Source organism: Musa acuminata, unplaced genomic scaffold (genome assembly GCF_036884655.1).
Source record: "Musa acuminata AAA Group cultivar baxijiao unplaced genomic scaffold, Cavendish_Baxijiao_AAA HiC_scaffold_1138, whole genome shotgun sequence".
NCBI lineage: Eukaryota > Viridiplantae > Streptophyta > Magnoliopsida > Zingiberales > Musaceae > Musa > Musa acuminata.
The window spans coordinates 4,551,339-4,573,534 of record NW_027021350.1 but is presented as its reverse complement, the minus strand read 5'-3'; the positions used below and the strand labels follow the sequence as shown (position 1 = coordinate 4,573,534).

General features: G+C 40.9%; 3 protein-coding genes across 3 annotated transcripts; all 3 read right to left on the bottom strand.

Annotated features, from left to right (window-relative positions):
* Nucleotides 1-1,599: 1,599 nt before the first annotated feature.
* On the bottom strand, nucleotides 1,600-6,028 carry LOC103974915 (receptor-like protein EIX2). The gene is made up of 2 exons (XM_065179114.1): nucleotides 3,914-6,028; nucleotides 1,600-1,608 (listed from the first exon to the last, which is right to left on the bottom strand). Exons 1-2 carry the CDS (start codon nucleotides 5,123-5,125, stop codon nucleotides 1,600-1,602), a joined length of 1,221 nt encoding a protein of 406 aa, XP_065035186.1. The 5' UTR covers nucleotides 5,126-6,028.
* LOC135671160 (receptor-like protein EIX2) lies at nucleotides 5,198-5,988 on the bottom strand. The gene is made up of 2 exons (XM_065179113.1): nucleotides 5,278-5,988; nucleotides 5,198-5,215 (listed from the first exon to the last, which is right to left on the bottom strand). The coding sequence occupies exons 1-2, from the start codon at nucleotides 5,986-5,988 to the stop codon at nucleotides 5,198-5,200; spliced, it is 729 nt and encodes a 242-aa protein (XP_065035185.1).
* A 14,558-nt stretch (nucleotides 6,029-20,586) lies between the features above and the next one.
* LOC135671159 (receptor-like protein EIX2) lies at nucleotides 20,587-21,648 on the bottom strand. The gene has a single exon (XM_065179112.1). It carries the CDS (start codon nucleotides 21,646-21,648, stop codon nucleotides 20,587-20,589), a length of 1,062 nt encoding a protein of 353 aa, XP_065035184.1.
* Between the last annotated feature and the right edge of the window lie 548 nt (nucleotides 21,649-22,196).

Sequence of the window (22,196 nt, the reverse complement as noted above, 5' to 3'; positions counted from 1 at the left end):
TATTGAAAGGGTTTGTTTCTTTTATAAATATCATATATATTTTTAGATTTTAAGAAAGAGAACAAGATGTGAAGAATATATATATATATATATATATATAGAGAGAGAGAGAGAGAGAAAAAGGAGTTATTGTTAGTTGGATGTTCAATTTCAATTCATGGCTTTGGCGGACTTATGTTAGTGATAGAGTCAACATTTGTGTTTGACATACTTTATTTCTTATGTTAGTGTCTCTTAATATTTATTTACTAGGAAAATCTAATATAGAATAAACGGATGACTTGGATCTTTTTTACTATTAAATTGGAGCAGCATTGAAGGGGTTTGGATGTCATCGTCTTAACACTAAATTAGAGTCGTATTGAAAGGGTTTATTTCTTTTATAAATATCATATATATATATATATATATATATATATATATAAGAGGAGTCTTTGTTAGTTGGATGTCCAACTCATGATTTTGGCATAATATAGAGTCTTTTAATATTTGTTTAGAGTCTTTTAATATTTGTTTTGATTATGAAGATATGATATAGAGTGGATTGACGACTTGGGTTAGTCTTACCCTTAAATTGGAATAGTATTAAAGGAGTTGGAATGTCAATATCTTAGGAGTTGTATTGAAGAGCTTTATTTTTTATATAGATATTCTATGTATATTTAGATTTTAAGAGAGAGAAGAAAAATACTTTGATTCCTCCGAAGAAAAAGATAATATTTATTTGATGTTAACAAGAGAAGATATACAAAGAGAATTATACTTGAGGTATCTTTTCATAAGCTTATCTCAATACTTATATAAAATTGAAACACTAGATACAACACTAATGCCATTATCTTAGAGTTATACTCAGAGTCTCTTAATATTTGTTTTGATTAGGAATACCTGATATAGAGTGGATGGATGACTTGGGTTAATCTTACCATTAAATTAGAATAGTATTAAAGGGGTTGGAATGTCATTATCTTAGAGTAAGAGGTTTATTTTTTCTACAGATATTCTACGTATCTTTAGATTATAAGAGAGAGAATATTATATGAAAAATACTTTGATTCCTCTCGAGAAGAAAAAGATATAAATTATTTGATATTAATAGGAGAAGATATACAAAGAGAATTAGGCTTGAGCGGAGATGATCCAAATCTTTTATTGATCTCACATTATAAAAAAATTAATTTTCTTCGGATAGACGAAAGTTATCAAATCATTTTAAATAGAAAAAAATGATAATGTCAGGCTTATTAGAAAAAAAAAAACTACCAAATAATAATTCTAAAACGTTATTATCCATAATCTTTTGGAATACCAGCAATAAAAACTTTTAGTCCATGCCTTTATATATCTAAACTATCATATAATAATTCTACAACGATTAAGAATGATGAGTATCGCTATATCATTATCTATAGTATTTGGAATCCTAGCGATAGAAACTTTTAACTCACGTCTTTGGATTTGTCGAAGCACATCAACTAATTCAAGAAAGAGAAACTAACAATGAACTGATACCTACAAAAACAATGTTAAAGAACTTCTATTTTATAACTACCTCAAATATTGCAGCGGCTCTTTTTTTTTAAGTTCCATCACCTCCGATTACAAGACCTGTTAAATCCAAAAATTCATGCATTTTACGCAATACAAAACAAAAACACCCTTAATGTCCACATATAATAGTAGCGACATATTGAGCTCTCAAATACAAATAAGTTCACCAAACTAATGGATTATTACATCACAAGTCTCAAGAGTTTGAACCACAAATGATATAATTTATTGCCTCGATGCATAACCAAATTCAATCTACTCACTGGCATCTGAAAAATTTTAACAAGGATATGAGCAACCACAACTTAGTAAGCACCAAAACTCATATACTAGCAAAACTTATCATAAATGCATTTTAGAAAACTATACATAAATGCTGAACCCTCTTTTATTCTTAAATAAAGAATAAACATGCTTTTCAAATCATCACTTTTAGCGTAACAAGCACATAAGATAATATAATCTTTGAAAACGTTTGTATAACAAAACATAAGTGGATATATTTCATTTTAATGCAAAGATTATTTTACTAATTATGAATCAGTATAAGTATAACTAAGCTTTCACATCTAAAATTCATTAAATAGTCATAACTATAACAAAAGACATATATCTAATGGCTATAACCATATTATATCCCATGACAAGAATCAAAAACATATTCAACCTCCATGTATAGGTAAGATATTTATCCCTATGTCATGCCCCATAAGAAACTAGTTTATGAACTTACGAGTAATACATAACCCCAATTGGTAAGATCCAAATTAAAACTAACAGATTGAAAAATTAACCATCATTTAAAATAACATATTGACATATCCTTCCAATTCCAATGCATAACTCCTTACCTATCATTTGAAATATGTCCAACAATATAGCATTCAAAAATATAATAATCAAATATTTTAATTATTTTAAACAAATGTAATATCAAAAATCTTATTTTCAAAAGCCAATTTAACATTTGCAAATCACATAACTTCATTATTAACAAATATATATTATTAAATTGGAAAACAAGTTAGACAAAATCATTCCATACTTACGTTAATCGTAGATTATTATAACTGATATAGTGATCGACATTCTTCTTCTTTTCCTAAATCATTCGAATAATATAAACCAATCCAACAAACAATCATAATATTTTCTTTTTTAATCTGAGAATGACTATTTTTTTATCTAAGATCACAACATACTCAATGATCTTAGATTAATTAATCTATAGTCCTATTTACTCTTTGGATAGGGAATGAAAGGAATTCAAAATCATATATTACTCTCTTGATATAAAAACATCATCCTTATTAAATCTCACACCGTTTGTTTTTCTTTTTCTTTTCTCCCTATGCCAAAGCCACCCCTCACTTCCTCTGTGTCCAATCCACACATACTAGTCAAATTATAATATCTATTTTATCATTTTGAAAGTAATGTGTTTGTTCCTTTAAATTCAATATAGTATACTTTTAGACTATATCTTCGTACAGAAACTCGGTTGTATGTTCTCTTCTTTTTCTAATATTTTTCTACTTTAAAACAATGAGCCAACGATGTTATGATTATGCAAACATCAAATAGAAGAAGACCCAAATTACATAGAAATTGATCAATACCTATCTACAAATCTAAAATACCATATAAATAAAAAAAATAGAGTGATGACATACCTTCTCCCCATCTACGGTAAAGTCTTGTATCATCCACACTAGAAATTTTAGGATTAAAGTCTAAACAATCGTCAAAAGATTAAATGCCATTGCACCCATAACCAATCATACATATGATCAATCGTATGAAAATAAGTATGTCTCCATGCATCTTTGAGGAAGAGAATACCATAAAAGGTCCAAAATCCTATCACATATCCTAATACCATACTGATATAGAACCATAGCCACTCAGGAATCTCCTTCTTGTACTCTTGTATAATATTTTGAGTTATTTTATTATTAAAACAACTTTTGGAAGTTGGTGGTCCACATAAGTCGGCATTGCCCATATAAATAGATGGATCATTGAGTGTTTGGAGTTGATGACCAGTTGGTATCCTTCCCGAAAGATTATTATATGATAAATTCAAGTAGCTCAAGGAATATAAAACCGATAAGCTCTCAGGAATGCTACCAGAAAGATCATTTACCGATAGATCAAGGGATTCTAATGATTTCATTCCTCCTATCTCCCAAGGGATTTTACCTTGTAAATGATTTCTTGACAAATTTAAGTTCTTGAGTCCTGCAAGATCTCCGATTCCTTTTAGGATCTCTCCGGTTAAACTATTGTTCGAAAGATCCATACTTTTCATAAATTTTATACTGCATTGTAAATAATAAAGATCTTGTCCGTTTGTAAAGACATCTGATTCATAATCACAAGATTCATTATAAAGTGTTGTCGATCTCATGGTATTTAAATTACCAATGTTGTGAGGTATTGATCCAGAGAAGTTGTTATTGGCAAGATCCAATATTTGAAGCTGTTCAAATCGAGCAAGTTGCCAAGGAATAACTCCAAAAAACATATTTGAACGTAGACGAAGTACTTTCAGTTGTTGTAGATTTTCTCCCATCCATAGCGTTATACTTCCGACAAGATTATTTTGAGCCAGATCAAGAAACTGTAACTCTGTACAATTTTTCAATGACAAAGGAACCTCACCCGAAAAACTGTTATTTTTTAGTTGCAATAGCTGAAGCTCACTTAAAAATCCGATCGTGTGTGGAATTTCACCCGAGAAGTGATTGTTGCCCAAATTCAAGAATCGAAGATTTTGTAATGACTCCTCCGGACAATAAGGAATCTCACCAAGTAATTTGTTGTTCGAAAGGTCAAGGTATTCGAGAAATGTCCATTGGCAGATTGATGAAGATAAGCCACCGTCAAGCATGTTATCTGAGATGAACACAAATTTAACATGAGGCCATATCAGTAATTGACCTGTAAAGGAATTATTGGAAAGAGATAGACCATAAAGTGTAGATGGTAGCATCGTTGGCAATGGACCTTCAAATCTGTTGGAGTATAAATATAACATTTCCAACTTGGTGAACTTGAAAGAAGATGGCAGCTTGCCTCCTATTTGGTTGTTGGAAAGGTCTAACTCTGTGATGGTAGAAGATGAAATATTCCAAAACCAAGCGGGCATTGTCCCTGCAATTTTACAGTCTTTCAAAAATAATTCTTCTATCTGTGTTTGAAACTGCAACCATTCTGGAAATTGAGGTCCCAACTGACAATTGGTTAAATCTAGTAATCTGAGTTGGAAAGGGGGGACCCAACTCTGCCCAATAGATATGGTGATGGGGTTGTAAGACAAGTCCAACACTTGCAATCTCGTAAGATTCTCAAAATGAACTTCTGAAATGACACCTCCAAGAGAATTTCCACGGAGATACAATTCAGTGAGATTTGAGAACTTACCAACGGAGGAAGGCATCGAACCGTTGAATAAATTATATTCGAGATCCAAAATGATGAGATTCGTCATTTGCTCTAGCAAATCGCTCAAATTTCCTGTCAATTGGTTGTCCAACATATGTAATTCTTTCAGTCTACGGAGATCAACCATGGATCTCGGTACGGTACCCTCGAGTCTCCAATTGCATCAGGAATAACCCCATGGAACCCAGATTCATGAAGATCAAGATGGGTAAGACCACTAATATTCCACAACCATTTGGGTAAGGTGGAGTCGAAATTATTAGTGGAGAGATCAAGGACGGTAAGAGAGGAGGTGAAGTTGACGTGGACAACAGAAGCTGGGATGGTATTGAGACCAGCGGCATACATAGTTAACACTTGGAGGAATGGCAGCATGTTCACGGATGAGAACCAATCTGGGACACCAGTTAGGTTCAACCAGCTCAAGTCCAGGTGCTTCAAGGACGTGAGATGGGAGAGCCACTCGAGGTTGTCGACGGGATATCCGTTTCCATAATCATCGACGTATAAGGCAACGCTTAGATCAAGAACGTAGAGGCTCGAAAGGTTCCCCAGCCGAGCAGGTATTCCTCCCATGAATCGTGTAGAAGATAGATTGAGGTATCTCAGTTTCTTGAAGGAGCCGATGAATTCCGGCATGCGGATCCCACTGAAATCATTGAAGCTAAGATCCAGGCGCTCCAGATGTGATAAAGCAAGCAATGACGAGTTCATCATCCTCTCACCGCCTAATGCCCGATCAAACGTATTCCGGAGGTCGAGCATGACGACGTGGCCAGTGGTGGTGTCGCAGGTCACTCCCTTCCATGTGCAACAGTGGTGACCCGTCCAAGAAGATAGCCGGTTATGGGTGTCGTGGATGCCGGCTTTGAAGTCCAACAGTGCCTCCCTCTCCATGCTGAAACACCCACTTGTCACCATGGCCCGGTGGAGGAGGAGGGCCAAGAGGCACAACGACAATGATGATAAGAAGCGTAAAGGGAAACCCATGGCGCGCAGTTTGATCTCCCTCCCTACCGAACTACCTACTCCAAGCCGCCACAGTCAGAAGAACAGGATGAAGGTGGAGGTGGATGCTATGTGTGGTGTACCCATTATCCATGATATATAAATTGGGCATAGCTCACTCAGCTTGCTTGCTATGTGTGGTTGGAATAATAAATTAAACTTTATGGTTAGATAGAATTTTGATTTATGAATTCTATCCAAGATATAATTAAAATTGAAACCTTAAGTTTACCCTTTATAAAATAAGAGCTCATGTAAAGTAATACTTTAGGTATAAAATTTGAGATGAGAGATGAATTAAAATAGATTAAAGTTTTTATATTAAATACATAATTTTGAATTTTGAACTCGCTTCCTTATTTTTTTTCTCTATCGTCACTTTCAACATAACATCATGTGACGTAAGAGTAAGGGCCAAGTTTTTGTTCCATCATCGTCGGGGTAAAACGATAGATACCTAAGGATGAAAGCCGCCATGATTAATACAGTATTTTGGAAACTGATAGCATCGGTCTCAATCGGTGGGATAAGCACTGTTTGACAGACGAGCGGTGACTTGATTGATGCAGAGAAGATGAGTGGTGAGAAGCCTCACATCCCTAAGCTACATTCCATGGATTCTTTTTCTACACGTCGCTCTGGCCAAGAAGACTTTGACTTGCGGTAAATTAGAATTTAGATAAGAGTTCTAAATAGAAAAATTAACTTTTATGAACATAAGGATGCGCCACACAAACTACAATTTGACTTGCAATTAACATCTATCATTTTCTCTTCTTCTCTTCTTAAGTGAATATTGTGTTAGAACCCTTGCAGATTCTAAACTTGGGGTTGATCTCTTTAGGGGATCGACCTCCTTGGAACTCTATAGGGGTTCCTCCCTCCAAGTTGCTGCTCAAAGGCTGCAAAAAAGATTCATCTATTGCTTATCAAAAGAGAAGGAATACATGGCTATTTATAGGGCTTCTAAACCCTAACTCCTAATAGGACTCCTACTTAAGACTCTTACTTCTAACCAACTCCTAGTAGGACTCCTAGTCAAGACTCCTATTCCCTTACAACTCCTAATTCTTCTCTAAGAAAACACCTCCTACATGAATGCCCCTCTCAATTAGGACTCTCCTAGGTAGAGTCCTAACAGAATGTCCCTCTCAATTAGGACTCTCCAAGCTAGAGTCCTAACAGACCCGCCCTCTTCAAATCAGCCTTGTCCTCGAGGCTGATGATTTGTGAATTCTGGGAATTTGATCTTCAAGTCGTTATAGTTCTCCCAAGTGTCATCTTTTATTGGTAGGTTCGCCCACTGTATTAGCACTTCATTAGTGGGTCGTCGTCGTCGAGTCACGATCCGTCGATCAATAATGGCACTTGGCTGGGTTTGGAGTTCTCTTTGGGTAGTCATATTTGGTGGGTGACTTTGGGCTGTCTCCAAGCACCTATTTAAAACTTCCTGCTGGCTGATGGTTTGTGGGTGATATGTCATACTCCTTTTCAATTTTGTACCCTGCATATGGAATAACTTTGTCCAAAATCTGCTATTGAAGATGCAAGTAGAATTTGTCACAAGCACAATGTGTCCCTTATAGCATAATTCTTTTGAGTCCCGATTGTAATGAGCCACGGAGCTTGGTGCTTCCTCTAATTTTTTTTGTATCTTACTGGTCTCCGAATCTTCCTTCCGTTCCATCTTAATATCCTCAAGGAAGTCGCTGGTTGGAAGTAAAACGATCGAAAATTCAGCTTGCTCAAGTAGCTGCGAAAGCGCTTCTGCAAGAACATTCTCTTTCCCCTTTTTGTAAGTTATTTCATAATCAAATCCAAGAAGTTTTATTACCCTTTTTTGCTGCTCAGGGGATGATATTTTTCGCTCCAAAAAGTAATTAAGGCTTTTATGGTCAGTTTTAATTTGAAATCGTCGGCCAATCAAGTAGGGTCTCCACCTCGTTGCTGTGCGCACAATGGCGAGCATCTCCTTATCATATGTTGACTTATTTTGATGGGAGGGAGATAATGCCTTACTAGTGTATATGAGTGGTCGACCATCATGCATGAGAATGGCTCCAATTCTGACTCCAGATGCGTCGGCCTCAATAATGAAGGGTCGGTTGAAATCTGGTAGTGTTAGCACTGGTGTCGTCGTCATGGCTGCCTTAAGTTTGTCGAAGGCTGTGGAGGCTCTGTTCGACCATTGGAAGACATCTTTTTTCAGTAAGAAAGTAAGTGGTGCACTGATCTCTCCATAGTTTTTCATGAACTTGGAGTAGTAGCATGTTAAACCCAGAAAGCCATGTAGCAATTTTATGTTCCACGGGGTCAACCAGTTTTGCATTGCTCCAATTTTGAAGGGGTCTACTGCCACACCTTCCTCTGATATGATATGCCCAAGATATTCCACCTTCTTATGAAGAAAGCAAAAATTCATAGTGGTTGTTGTGTGTTCAAAAGGTGGTTTTCGGTATGTCTTCTTCGCATACTCGTATTTGATGATACCCGGATCGAAGGTCCAGCTGTGTAAAGATTTGTGCTCCCTTAGCAACTCATATACTACTGGAATAGGGTATTTATCCTTGATGGTTATGCCATTGAGAGCTCGGTAATCAACACATAATCGCCATATTCCATCCTTCTTTCGTATGAGGAGCACCGGTGAAGAGTAGGGGCTACAACATGGCCGAATAACTCCTGTTTTGAGTATCTCTTTTACAATCCTTTCTATTTCATCCTTCTGGAGATGTGGATACTGATATGGCTGAGCATTTGCTGGAGATTGGCCTGGAAGAATCGTTATACAATGATCATGCCGATGGGTAAGAGGTAGGTTGCATAGTTCGTCAAATATATCTGAAAATTCAGCAAGCAAACGAAGTAGATTTGGATCTTCCAATTTTGTTGGCTCTCCCTTAGTTTGCTGCTCAAGTTGTACTAAAAAGCCACTGCATACTTTATGCAAAACCTTCTTCATTTGTTGTGTGCAAATCATCGTTACGTCGCCCCCACGTTTCCCGTGCAGTATCACCTGTTTCTCTTTACTATAAAATTTCATAATTAGTTTCATAAAATTCCAAGAAAAATCACCTAATGTTGTCAACCATTTAATTCTGAGCATGGTCTCATGATCATCAAGAGGGAGAAGGAAGAAATCTGCAATTATCTCTTGGTCCTGCAGCAATAGTTTCTCCTGCGGGCGCCTACGATCACACTTCAAAATCCGTCTGTCGGTGACCTTAATATCAAACCTGCAACGATTCTCGATAGGTAATGCCATTCGGATAGCAACCTTACTGTTTAGGATATTATTAGTGCTGCCCGTGTCGATAAAAACAGTGATCGGTTGTTGTTTGAGAAGGCCTCCAACTTTCATCATTTGCGGGTTTGAGTAGCTGGCTAGTGCATGTACCGTAACTTCGGTCGGTTGTGGCTCTTCTTCTACATCTTCTTCTTTATGTTCAATGCTCTCTTCTGGATGTTCAATGACCTCTTCTTCTACTGGTTCAATGATAAAAAGTCTCCCTTTACTACAGCGATGCTCATGGCTCCACGGCTCGTCGCAATGCCAACATAACCCCTTCGCAGATCGCTCCTGAAACTCTTCTCTTGTCAACCTTTTTGGTGCAGGGACTCGGTCAACAGTAGGGGGGGCTAAGGGCTTCAATATTACTGGTTGAGGAGTGACCCTAGTCCTTCGAGCTTCATGGTTCAATTGCTCCTCTTGATGTCGTGCGAAAGAGATGGCTGCCATAAGCGTGTACGGTTGTCGTGCTTTAACTTCTCCTCGGATCTCCGGCTTCAAGCCCTCAATAAAGGTCCTCATTAGCTGTTTTTGAGACAAATCAAGAGTTTGATTAGATAACCTTTCAAACCTGGTTTGGTACTCCTGAATGGTGGAGGTTTGTCGGATCCTTGCTAGTTGTCCGTCAATATTCTCGTAATCGGTTGGTCTGAAGCGGATCAGCAGTCCTTCTTTGAATTGTTGCCATGAAAGGACTCCATAAGTATGTTCAAACCAGTCAAACCACTGTATAGCATCCCCTTCAAGATGTATAGCTACAATTTTCACCATAGATGCATCCGCGGTTTTGTGGTACCGAAAATATCGCTCCGCGTACAAGATCCAACCAATCGGGTCTCCTTCTTCCCATCTAGGGAAGTCCACCCTTATGCATGGATAGTTGGGATCGATCATAGAGCCTCCCCTCTCTTGGAACTCATCTCTTCGGGCCTGGTGTGATTGGGCAAAGCTCTCTCCGTGATATGATTTTTTCGGGCTTAGTAGTCGGCCCAATCTGAGTTCGGTAAAGAGCGTCCGAATCTTATCCTCCATTCGCACCTCCAAGGCTTCGAATTTAGCATCGATTACCTCCTTAGATGCCATAGTATATGCCTCCAAATCTATGATGTTAAGATCTCTCTTTTGTTGTCAGGTTAAAGGCATGTATAGGTTGTGAGAAGTGATGGTCGAAAGGGTTGGTGGATCGGTGGATGTAGGCTACGATTTAGGCTTGTTTTGTGGCTGTTTTGGGTGCAGTTTGAGGGTGTGGTTTGGTGGAGTTTTAGGGCTGTGGATGAAAGTTTTGGATCTGTGGTAGATGGCAGCAAAGGTTTGAGAGAAATCGGTGGAAGTTGCAGCAAGTATGTGCTGTCTTGTAAGAGTAGAATTATCATCGAAGAAACAACGGTTTCTCGATGTAATTTCCACCAAAAACTTGAGAGAATTGAGGAGGGAATTGATAGCAAAATCACAGTTTATATGACAGCAAGGATGACTAATTTAATCAAGAAAATTTTGGCAGTATAACAGTAAGGAAATTAGTGCAAGTTGCGATAGCAGAATTCTCGTCGAAAAATTTCAGCAATTTACGATGAAAATTTACAGCAACACAAAATCGGTTTTAGAGATTAATTCCTCAATAGATCAATCTTAGATGGAAGCCAAGATGATCTATGAAGTGTATAAGAAATTTCATTCAAAAAAGATTGCAAATAGATGGGTTAAGGCAACAATATGCGGCTGAAATTTTCTGCAGCACAGATTTTTAAGTATGGCAGATTGGACGTAAAAGATCAAAAGTTTATATTGAGAATTTTTTGATGAAACCAAAGGGAAATCCACTAATAGGAAGTGTCAAAGCTATCATAAAAATTTCATAGAGATTTGGATAGAAACAACATAGTATCAAGATCAAAAAATCAGTGCTATGCGGCTGAAATTTTACGGTGCAGATTTTCAAGTATAGCAGATTAGATGTAAAATATCAATGGTTTATATTGAGAATTTTTTGACAAAACCAAAGGGAAATCTGCTGTTAGGAAGTGTCAAAGATGTCATAAAATTTTGTGGAGATTTGGATAGAAAAAACATAGTAGCAAGATCAAACAGACAGTGATATACGGTTGGAATTCTGCAATGTATTTTTCGTCGTAGAGATGAAAACTTTATGACGAAAAGTTTATGCAGCAATATAGGAATAATTTTTTTGGGATTTTCAAATAAGGATAACTAAATTGCAGCAGCAGTAAGGTAGAAAACCAGAACCTGTTGCAAATCACGGGGAGATCAAGGGATGATCCGTGGTGGTGGAGATGATAACGAAATTCGGCGATTATCTTTTAAGCAATTGTGGGAATTGCTTTGGACGGTTGTGGAGGGTTGATGGATGGCTGTGGAAGGGCAGCGAGACGCCAAGAACGCTGCTCTGATACCAGGTGTTAGAATCCTTGCAGATTCTAAACTTGGGGTTGATCTCTTTAGAGGATCGGCCTCCTTGGAACTCTATAGGGGTTCCTCCCTCCAAGTTGCTGCTCAAAGGCTGCAAAAAAGATTCATCTATTACTTATCAAAAAAGAAGGAATACATGGCTATTTATAGGGCTTCTAAACCCTAACTCCTAATATGACTCCTACTTAAGACTCTTACTTCTAACCAACTCCTAGTAGGACTCCTAGTCAAGACTCCTATTCCCTTACAACTCCTAATTCTTCTCTAAGAAAACACCTCATACATGAATGCCCCTCTCAATTAGGACTCTCCTAGGTAGAGTCCTAACAGAATGTCCCTCTCAATTAGAACTCTCCAAGCTAGAGTCCTAACATATTGGCTCTCTCAAATCTTAAGCAGCACATAAGCATAATTTAGTGTACAATCTTAACGAAACTTGCATGCGATGGTTGAAGCTTGAATTGTCATAATGACAATTTTAGGACAGAATGTGCCTCATCTGCAGCGTAATATGTTTTCTAGATGCTAAAAGAGTACTGTATTCCCCCTCTTTTAGAAGCATCCTCTTGGTATAACTTTTTTGTCTAGGAAAGACGTCAAATAATATCATGGACGAGCGTGCTTCATAAGGAAAGATATACCAAAGAAAGTTAATTGGGATAGCTACTCAACTCGATCGGGTAACCATCCACTTAGGTGAGTGGGCAAGACTCGAGAACTTTACAAGTCTTCCATGTCTACTGGTGAAATGAAGAAGATGACTTGCATGCTGTGTGGAAGAAGTTGGCATTTATTGGAGTTGATTTCGTTGTCGATTGGGCTGACAGGTCAAGTCTTCTTCGTGCAGAAGTGGAGATCAAAAGTAGTCCATGGAATCGGAGAATTTTGCGTTCATCCCTTTCCTCATCAGTTGCTGCTTTATAAACCATGAATGTTGGCTTTGCGATTTCACCGGCCATACACCTCCACCTTCTTCCTGTTCTTCTGATTGCAAGTGGGGGTTTTTAACATGGAGAGGGAGGTTTTGGAATTAAACTTATTAACTTATCATAAAGAAATTCAATTTGTATCAAGAGAAAAAATAAATTAAATATCTAAGAAGAAACCAAAAACTATTGGTTAGAGGTTTTTAGAAAAGAATGATTTATTTTAAATATAATTAATATAATGTATCTACGGGACTATATAAACCTTGGGTCATGAAACATAAAGTTTTAAAATTGTGAAGAGTTTTGAGTGAAAGATAGAGTATTTTGCCTTGTCCTACTTTTCAATTGTGTGATAGCCATTATCTTACTCTTCCATTGTGTGATATTCATATCTCTTTTTACTATAAAGTTCAACATTTGATATAAAAATTATGACATGTGATAACAAAGAGATTTTCTCAACTGCATAGCAGATGAGATTTTCTCAACTGCACGAGGAAATCTCGCTGCTCCATTGAGTAAATCCTCTCATTCATCATATATAAATAGGCACCATATATTACTAATTGAGATGTGTTTTCCTTGTTTCTATCATTTCACTCTTCGTTTTATCAATAGGCACCATAAATAGTCTATGGAATGGGAGAATTTTGCGTTCATCCCTTTCCTCAAACCATGTATGTTAGCTTTGTGATTTGACCGGTGATATGTTGAATCTCGGATTTTGATGATGAAACTAATCGATAAGTATTTATATTTTAATCTGTGTTTTGAGTGACATAGGATGCTTCGATCAGAATGAGACAATTAAAGTAGAAAAAATCATTTTGGGCCAGAGGAACATGTTAGAAGATTGAACGTCGGGCCGGTGGATCGGTCGACGTATCGACAGAAGGCTTCGGGCCATCGATTTAGGTATCGGGCCAAGAAGAGTGAAAATGACGCCAAGAATATTGGAGTTATGGAGTCAATTAGCCGATTGGGCAATAGGTCGCAAGAGGGGATGATGAGCCGAAGAATTGGACGAAGCGTTTAGGGACCAAAGACATGCTGGACAACTTGATTAATACTTAGTATTAATTGTTTAGATCGAAGTTTATTTTACATGTGCAGGATTAACTACGATAGCAAGGCATGAAGCAAAATGAAGTCTCGAAGTCAAGATCGAATCACGTTGGGAGTTCGAGAGTTCATCGGAAGTCCAAACGTTCGTCGGAAGTTCTGGAGGAACCAGTCGAGAAGTCTCGGAGCTTGCCAGAGAAGCTCATCGGAACTTGCCAAGAAGATCGTCGTGAAGTCCAGGAACTTATCGGGAGTCCGTCGGAACATTGCTGAGAGATCGTTGGAAGTTCGTCGAAAGTTCGCCGGAAGCTCGATAGAAGAATAGACTTACGGACTTTGTTTAGCTTAGAATATGTCTTAGGAATCGTAGTTAGCACGTAATTGGGCTTGGATTGAGCCAACCCAATCCAAAAATCAAGATCTCTAAACATTGATCTTATGCTTAACATATGAATAGGACATCGACTATCCAAAAATCAAATATCATTTCAGGTATCATTAACTTGTGAATAAATTATAAATAACTTATATACACGAACGGTCATCACGCACCTGCAACAACTCCGTTCAACGAACCGTTCTGTCACGGATAAACTTCTAAACAGGATGTTTGATGTAATGCTTATGTATGTCCATGTCTTTTGGTATGTTAATGCCTTGTACAGCATGTAGAGGGACGACCGAAGGCTTAATAGTCCCATTTTAGTTGGGTTGGTGGCCTCTTTAGGCTTGTAAATAAAGGTTGTGTCATGTGGACATGTGTGAGAGATTTTTAGTTTGTAATGAACCATTTTACCCTTTGTTGTGCAACTGTTCAGAGCTTGTAAAGTCTGTTTGTAATTTGCATTGTCTATGAAGTATTTTCGGAGATGTTTGCTTGTGGATCCTGAATGAGGCGTTTTCTCTAACCCGTTCTCTCTCTTTTGTGGGTCCTAAGGGACATGGGAGGCTTCAGGGAGGCTGATCTTTGCGGACGGACACGCAAGGGTATCGCACGACTTAGGCAAAACCAACTAAGTCTGTGACAGATGGTATCAGAGCGGGACAAATACTCATAGAAACACTTAGCATGTAAACGTGGGGGACCTAGCGGGGCTGTGTTGAGGGCAGTCAGCACACGCGCGACCGTTTGGGGGGAAAACAGGCATGGAGATGTAGGGAAAAGGAGTCGCTCGGAGGAGCGGGCATCTGACATTGGCATTCAGAGGAATGGCCAACCCTTCGCGTAAGAGGCACCACAAGAACAGGCAAGCTTGGAAGAATGCGGAGCGCATAAAGGTTGGGATGGCTGAGTTTGAGCTACGGCTCAACGTTGACAACAATACTTGATGGTCCTCAAGGCAAGCGAGGCGCTTGGTAAAGGATGAGACCATGCAAGGTGGAATGAGTTGCTCAGCAATCGAAAGAGTTGTGCAAAGCTCACAGAGGTGAGGGGAATTGCTAACTCAAAGAATTCGGTACTCATGCATGGGCTTGTATGCGGACGATGGAATGTTCGCGGCCATCCTAAGGTGACCGAAACTCGGCGCCATGGAGCATTGAAACTTTCTCTTCGGCATGTGAAAGATACGTCCATAGGAGGCTGAAGTGTGTAACGAGTTCAGCATGTTGCTAGGCCTTGAGTGGTGGAGCGGGGACTGTATTGATGTGGAGTCGCAATCTAGTAAGTGCGTTTGCAGGAGGCAGAATAATGCACAGTTTGTTCAGCAGATCGGAGTAGTCCAAGGGAATGGCGGTCTCCGAAACGAAGAGAGATGTTACCCCAATGGGATAGTTATCCAAGAGGGATAAGTCCCGGCTCTCCAGAGGGAGAATCATGTGGGACGTGCCTCACATGTTGAGGAGGAGTACCTCGACAAACAACAACTCCACGAAGCTCAATGGACTAAGCAAGTGGTGAGGAGTTATCGCATGATCTCGCTCGAGAGAATGCATTGGTAGATGCATTGCGAGATCAAGTGGGGGAGCGACCCAAAGCAACACAAATGAAGGCACACTTGGAGTCGATATGGAGATCAGACTTAAGGGAGGGCTGACCCGTGGAATGGTGGGCGCGAGGGCCACCATCGACTCAATGCAAAAATGAGGAGCGGAGCAACTTGGGTGTAACTTGGCGAAGTACCCAAGCCGCATGAAGGGAGCTAGCATAGAAGTTGGAACATGGAGCAGAGGCACAGTGCTTTCCTTAGACAGAGGTCAAGGACATGAACTCTTGCGAAGGCAAGAGTAGGATCATGTTGTTCCATGGGTCCTTCATTCTGATGGAGCGGACTCATCTTGCATAGTGCCAAAGACGAAGGGAGCTTCTAGGCACATACACCTTATCTCGGAAAAGCATTTAATGGAGGAAATAAGGCGACCCAATTTGCGAAGGCGAAGTTGGGTTCGGAAGGCCTTAGCACGGGGCAAGAGGACGTAGAGGCGAGTACTCTTGAAGAATATGCCACAGTGTTGCCAGTCAAGTTGCTAGGTAGGAAGCAATGCGTAGCGGAGATTGTGCTGGTAGGGGCAGAGGCCCAGGATCCAGACAATGGTGCGCAAATTACAGTGAAGTCGGTGGACTTCGGGAGCTACTAGGTGATGGACTGTCCTAGAGCGGTGCTTCATCTAGGTGTGACCCAAGAGTGGGTGGATAAAGATCGATTGCCAAAGGAGCGAACAAAATCGAAGGTGGAAGAGACCCTGCGTTGTACTGGCAGAGGCCACACATGAAGGGTTCATAATTCGAGTTCATCCCACAAGGATCAGAATGCAATAGAGATATCATCAGGAGGCGACATGGTGCAGCGGATCATGGTGGAACAGTTCGTGGCAATGCGATACACACGACATAGTCCCGTGAGGGACTAGATCATAGGGAGGTATGATCGAGAGCTACTGGAAGCTCCACTTCGGTAAACAACACGATAGCAAGAAGGGCTATGGATTCAAGGAGTGAAGGCCATGGTACCGCAGAGGCGGGTCTTCCGTGCGTGCATCGAATTTTGCATCGGATGAAAACCTTGGTCATCAGCATATGGGGGCTGCATTCCGCCAAGGGAAAAGTTCGAATGCAAGTACTAGTGAGTCCCGTGGGAGGGACTTGATCATGCAGAGGTATGATCGAAGCAGCTGGAGAGTTGGATTGCTCCAGAGCTCATATTCGCTTAAGGGAGCCTGGCAAGTCAGAGAATAAGGTCGAGTAAGCGAACGTTGCTACCAAGGAAGCTAAGGAGAATAGAATCGATGCAAACCCTATAATGCAATGGCAAAGGCCATGCATGGGAGTTGCAGTCTGTCTTTCTATCGACCAAAGGAGAGCTGCTTGGAGAACAAAGAGGTTTTGAAGCAGGGGGTCGAAAGGGGCAAAGAAGCGACGACGAGTCCAGAGGGACTTAGCTACCCAAAATCAAGCATCAGTTAGAATGTAGGTGGACTCAGAGGAGTGCCAAGGAGACATATCTATTGATCGTGAAGAAAAGGGATGCAGATGCGAGGCGACGGATAGTAGGGCCATGGGCATGGTAGCGCCATGGTACCGCAGAGGCAGGACTTCCGTGAAAGTCATTGATCCCTTGCTCTCATGGAGGGAGAGCGCTTGGTCGTGAAAAGGGCCGAGGAGGTGGAGCATACAGAGGCAATCTCCAAGTATCGAGACAAGGCCGAAGGGCAGAGGCCAAGAAATTTCGTAAGACCGGTGTCAACAAGTTTCTCATCAAGATAGCCGAAAGTGAAGGACTTCGGGTCATGCAAGAGTGCACGACCAAGGAACGAAGCAGGCAATACGTGGTACTGTACCTTCGCTACTCAGGGGAGTAGGCGGCAAGGTTGATGGAGAAGACGATACAATCCCAGAGGCGACCTCAGCTATTAGAGAATTACTCCAAGTTGGGGTGAAAACTTCCCGTATTCCAGAAGTTTGATGGCATTAAGAAGGTGAATCACAGTAGCTAACTCAACGTAAGGAGTGCAAACACTTCAAGTGCTTCAGAAGTATGAGCAAAGAGCAGGCGAAGGCCAGTAACCAGCTTGATGCATGGAGTACAACCTCGAGGAGGCGGGCGAAGTCAAGTAACCTTTGCCTTCTCAACTCTTAAGAGAATGGGCGAAACCGAGTACCCCAATTCTCTTATCTATCCAGCAGAGGAGCTCTACATAAGTTCAAAGACCCTTCGAAGATATTGAAAGACAATAGTTGTTAAATCCTCACCAACGGTGATTAATACTATTGAGAGTAGATTGTCCGCTTCATTTCCCAACGAAATGCCAATCGAAAGCGGAAGTGATGCGAACCTACTTGAATGTGACAACAAAGTGAAAGAAGAGTCAATGAGCAAATTTTATGGAGGAAGGACCCAAAACTTCAGAAGTTTGCGAGATGATGCTCGTTAAAGCTCCAACAAGCATCCACCCAATTTAAGCAGCATGAGGAATTTTGAGAGACTGACGCAGTAAGGATGGTCTTTTCCTTCATCTAGGGGATCCGCAGGTATCAACAAGGATCAACACAACTCAGCCAACCCCACACCAGAGTCAGAGTCATTAGTGAGTTGAAGTAGCATGGCAGATCAAAGGTTCGACTACTAAAAAATAGCAGTGGAGAGCAACTGGGAGCCAAGAGGTGCATTGTAGCTGGAGCAGAAAATTGAAGACTCAGCAAAGGCGAGGAGTTGCAGTGTTGACAAAGGCTTCAACGAGGACGTCGAAGGAATAAGTGGGGGAGAATGTCATGGATAAACTTCTAAACAGGATGTTTGATGTAATGCTTATGTATGTCCGTGTCTTTTGGTATGTTCATGCCTTGTACAGCATGTAGAGGGATAGCCGAAGGCTTAATAGTCTCATTTTAGTTGGGTTGGTGGCCTCTTTAGGTTTGTAAATAAAGGTTGTGTCATGTGGACACGTGCGAAAGATTTTTGATCTATAATGGACCATTTTACCCTTTGTTGTGCAACTGTTCAGAGCTTGTAAAGTCTGTTTGTAATTTGTATTGTCTATGAAGTGTTTTCGGAGATGTTTGCTTGTGGATCCCGAATGAGGCGTTTTCTCTAACCCGTTCTCTCTCTTTTGTGGGTCCTAAGGGACATGGGAGGCTTCGAGGAGGCTGATCTTTGCGGACGGACACGCAAGGGTGCCGCACGACTTAGGCAAAACCAGCTAAGTCCGTGATAGTTCGTTGCTCTCATCTACATGTATAGTTGTTTGACAGCATGTTTTGTCTTGGTTTTGAGTCATCTTGCTTGTAAAAATGTATGTTCGAACAAGTTACAGTGCTACAAAATGATCGCTCACCGAACCGAGCAAAACAGCTCAAAACAGCTCCATTTTCATGTGCCACGGGTTGTTTTCTATAGTCCGCCTTCGCTCACAAAACATCAGTCATCTCAGCCCCTTGGAACCACCCGAGTGGCACAAGGCTGGATGGGGCTTCGGTATAGTATCGGGCATTGAATAATCTTTCGCAAGTTCGCACGTTACCTTGACGGAGGCTTATTGTCGCACCCGGCACCTAGTGAGCAGTTGTTTGTGGACTTGCAGCTGTTCGTTCAACCTTCTAAAGTCCTTGTTTTCCCCCTCTCCCTCTTTTCTCTTATGCACGTAAGGTGCTCGCTGAATTGCTTGTAAAGCTTCCCCTTTTCGCGAGACGTTGGGACTTGTCCATTACTCGTTCTTCAAACTAATCAACTTTCTCTTTTTACAGGTCCTTCGGGAGCTGCGAGAGGTTGCAAGTCGACTGATCTTTGCGAATGCAAATCACAAGGGCGAAGCGCGACTTAGGCAACGCAAGCTAAGTTCTCGTCTTTGCCGCAAGGGTGCCCCATGCCTTAGGCAATTCCAACTAAGGCCATGACATTGTGGTATCAGAGCGGGCAAGCACTTCGAGCGAGTAGCGAAGGAACTTTGTAACTTTGCCATGGCAAAGCATCATGGCGAATCAAGCAAGACGGGGCAAGCCGGACCCTTGCCCTAAGCAGCCATAGGTGTGCTGCATGTGCACACTCGCTCTTATGTTATTGGAGGCACTCAAGAGGAGCACGGTAGTGAACATGATGAGTGAGAAGTTGGCTACTCTCCGTGAGCTGAGGAGGCGCAATCTGGAGCGTTTACTGGGAAAAAGAGTCACAAGGACAGACTTAGTAGAATCCCACTTGGATGTGCTTAAAGTGAGCTTGGAGGAACTCTACCATGGCCAACAAAGGCTTGTTGGGGTAGAGAGCTCGCAAGAAGAAGTGGAGTCCATGATCGATAAGGTTGAGGCCCTAATCGATCGATTGTCAGATGACACCAAAGATTCCATACAACACTTGCAAGAAGTTATGATGGAACTCACTTCAAGGGTGACCATGCCCACAAGAGCGCTAAATGTGGGAGGAAGCAAAACTCGAATTGCGTCGCCACAGAACTTGAGGGCACCCGAGCCTCATGGTTATGGCGGGGCCAAAGATGCCAAAGAGCTCAAGAATTTTCTATTCGACATGGAATAATACTTTCGAGCTACAAGGCCTGATTCTAAAGAAACCAAAGTTTCCATAGCAACTATATATCTAAACGGAGATGCAAAACTTTGGTGAACCCATTGGGAGGAGATCCAATAAGGTTGGTGTCGAGTTGACACATGAGAGGACTTGAAGTGAGAGTTGAGAACTCAGTTCCTACCCGAGAATACCAAGTTCATCGCAAGAAGGAAGTTGAGACAACTCTACCAAAATACTTCTATCTAAGACTACATAAAGCAATTTTCTGTGCTAATGCTAGACATCCAAGACATGTCCGAGAAGGATAAGTTATTCAGCTTTCTCGATGGTTTGAAGCCATGGGCTCAACAAGAACTAAATCAAAGGAATGTCACCGATATGGTCGGGGTAATTATTGTCGCAGAAAGGCTCACCGACTTTATTTCCTCCGAAGACTTGGGAAAAAGAAAACAATCTTCAGGCAATCGCCTTCCAAAATATTCTCGAGGGAAGGAGCTCGGGGGCGAACAAAGGAAGAAGAGTTCCCACAAAGGGCCAAGCCCGAAATGCAAGGCCCCGAAACCTGGAGGATGCTTCTTGTACGGAGGGCCGCATATGGTGAGGGAGTGCACACAAAAGGTAACCCCATAGAACCCACTACCATTTGGGTAACTCCAATTGCATCAGGAATAACCCCATAGAACCCAGATTCATGAAGATCAAGATGGGTAAGACTGCTAATATTCCACAACCATTTGGGTAAGGTGGAGTTGAAATGATTATAGGAGAGATCAAGGACGGTAAGAGAGGAGGTGAAGTTGACATGGACAACAGAAGCAGGGATGGTATCGAGACCAACGTAAAACATACTTAACACTTGGAGGGATGGCAGCATGTTCACGGATGAGAACCAATCTGGGGCACCGGTTAGCTTCAACCAGCTCAAGTCCAGGTTCTTCAGGGAGGTAAGATGGGAGAGCCAGTCGAGGTTGTCAACATGGGATGCAAAATCTAAAGCATCGCTTAGATCAAGAACGTAGAGGCTCGAAAGGTTCCCCAGCCGAGCAGGTATTCCTCCCATGAAATATGTAGAAGATAGATTGAGGTATCTCAGTTTCTTGAAGGAGCCGATGAATTCCGGTATGCGGATTCCTCTGAAATCATTGAAGCTAAGATCCAAGTGCTTCAGATGAGATAAAGCAAGCAATGACGAGTTCATCCTCTCACCGCGTAATGCCCGATTATCTGTAATATTTGTGTTTCGGAGGTCGAGCATGACGACGTGGCCAGTGGTGGCACCACAGATGACCCCCTCCCATGCGCAGCAGTCTTGGCCTACCCAAGAAGATAGCCGGTTATGGGTGTCGTGGATGCCGGCTTTGAAGTCCAACAGTGCCTCCCTCTCCATGCTGAAACACCCACTTGTCACCGTGGCCCGGTGGAGGAGGAGGGCCAAGAGGCACAACAACAATGACGATAAGAAGCGTAAAGGGAAACCCATGGCGCACAGTTTGATCTCCCTCCCTACCGAACTGCCTACTCCAAGCCGCCACAGTCAGAAGAACAGGATGAAGGTGGAGGTGGATGCTATGTGTGGTACACATTATCCATGATATATAAATTGGGCATAGCTCACTCAGCTTGCTTGCTATGTGTGGTTGGAATAATAAATTAAACTTTATGGTTAGATAGAATTTTGATTTATGAATTCTATCCAAGATATAATTAACATCTATCATTTTCTCTTCTTCTCTTCTTTCAAGTGAATATTGGCTCTATCAAATCTTAAGCAGCACATCAAGCATAATTTAGTGTATAATCTTAACGAAACTTGCATGCGATGGTTGAAGCTTGAATTGTCATAATGACAATTTTAGGACAGAATGTGCCTCATCTGCAGCGTAATATGTTTTCTAGATGCTAAAAGAGTACTGTATTCCCCCTCTTTAAGAAGCATCCTCTTGGTATAACTTTTTTGTCTAGGAAAGACGTCAAATAATATCATGGACGAGCGTGCTTCATACGGAAAGATATACCAAAGAAAGTTAA

Coding starts and splice junctions, on each gene's coding strand:
- LOC103974915 (XM_065179114.1), bottom strand. CDS start 5,125: ATGGTTGATCTCCGTAGACTGAAAGAATTACATATGTTGGACAACCAA.
- LOC135671160 (XM_065179113.1), bottom strand. CDS start 5,988: ATGGGTTTCCCTTTACGCTTCTTATCATCATTGTCGTTGTGCCTCTTG.
- LOC135671159 (XM_065179112.1), bottom strand. CDS start 21,648: ATGGGTTTCCCTTTACGCTTCTTATCGTCATTGTTGTTGTGCCTCTTG.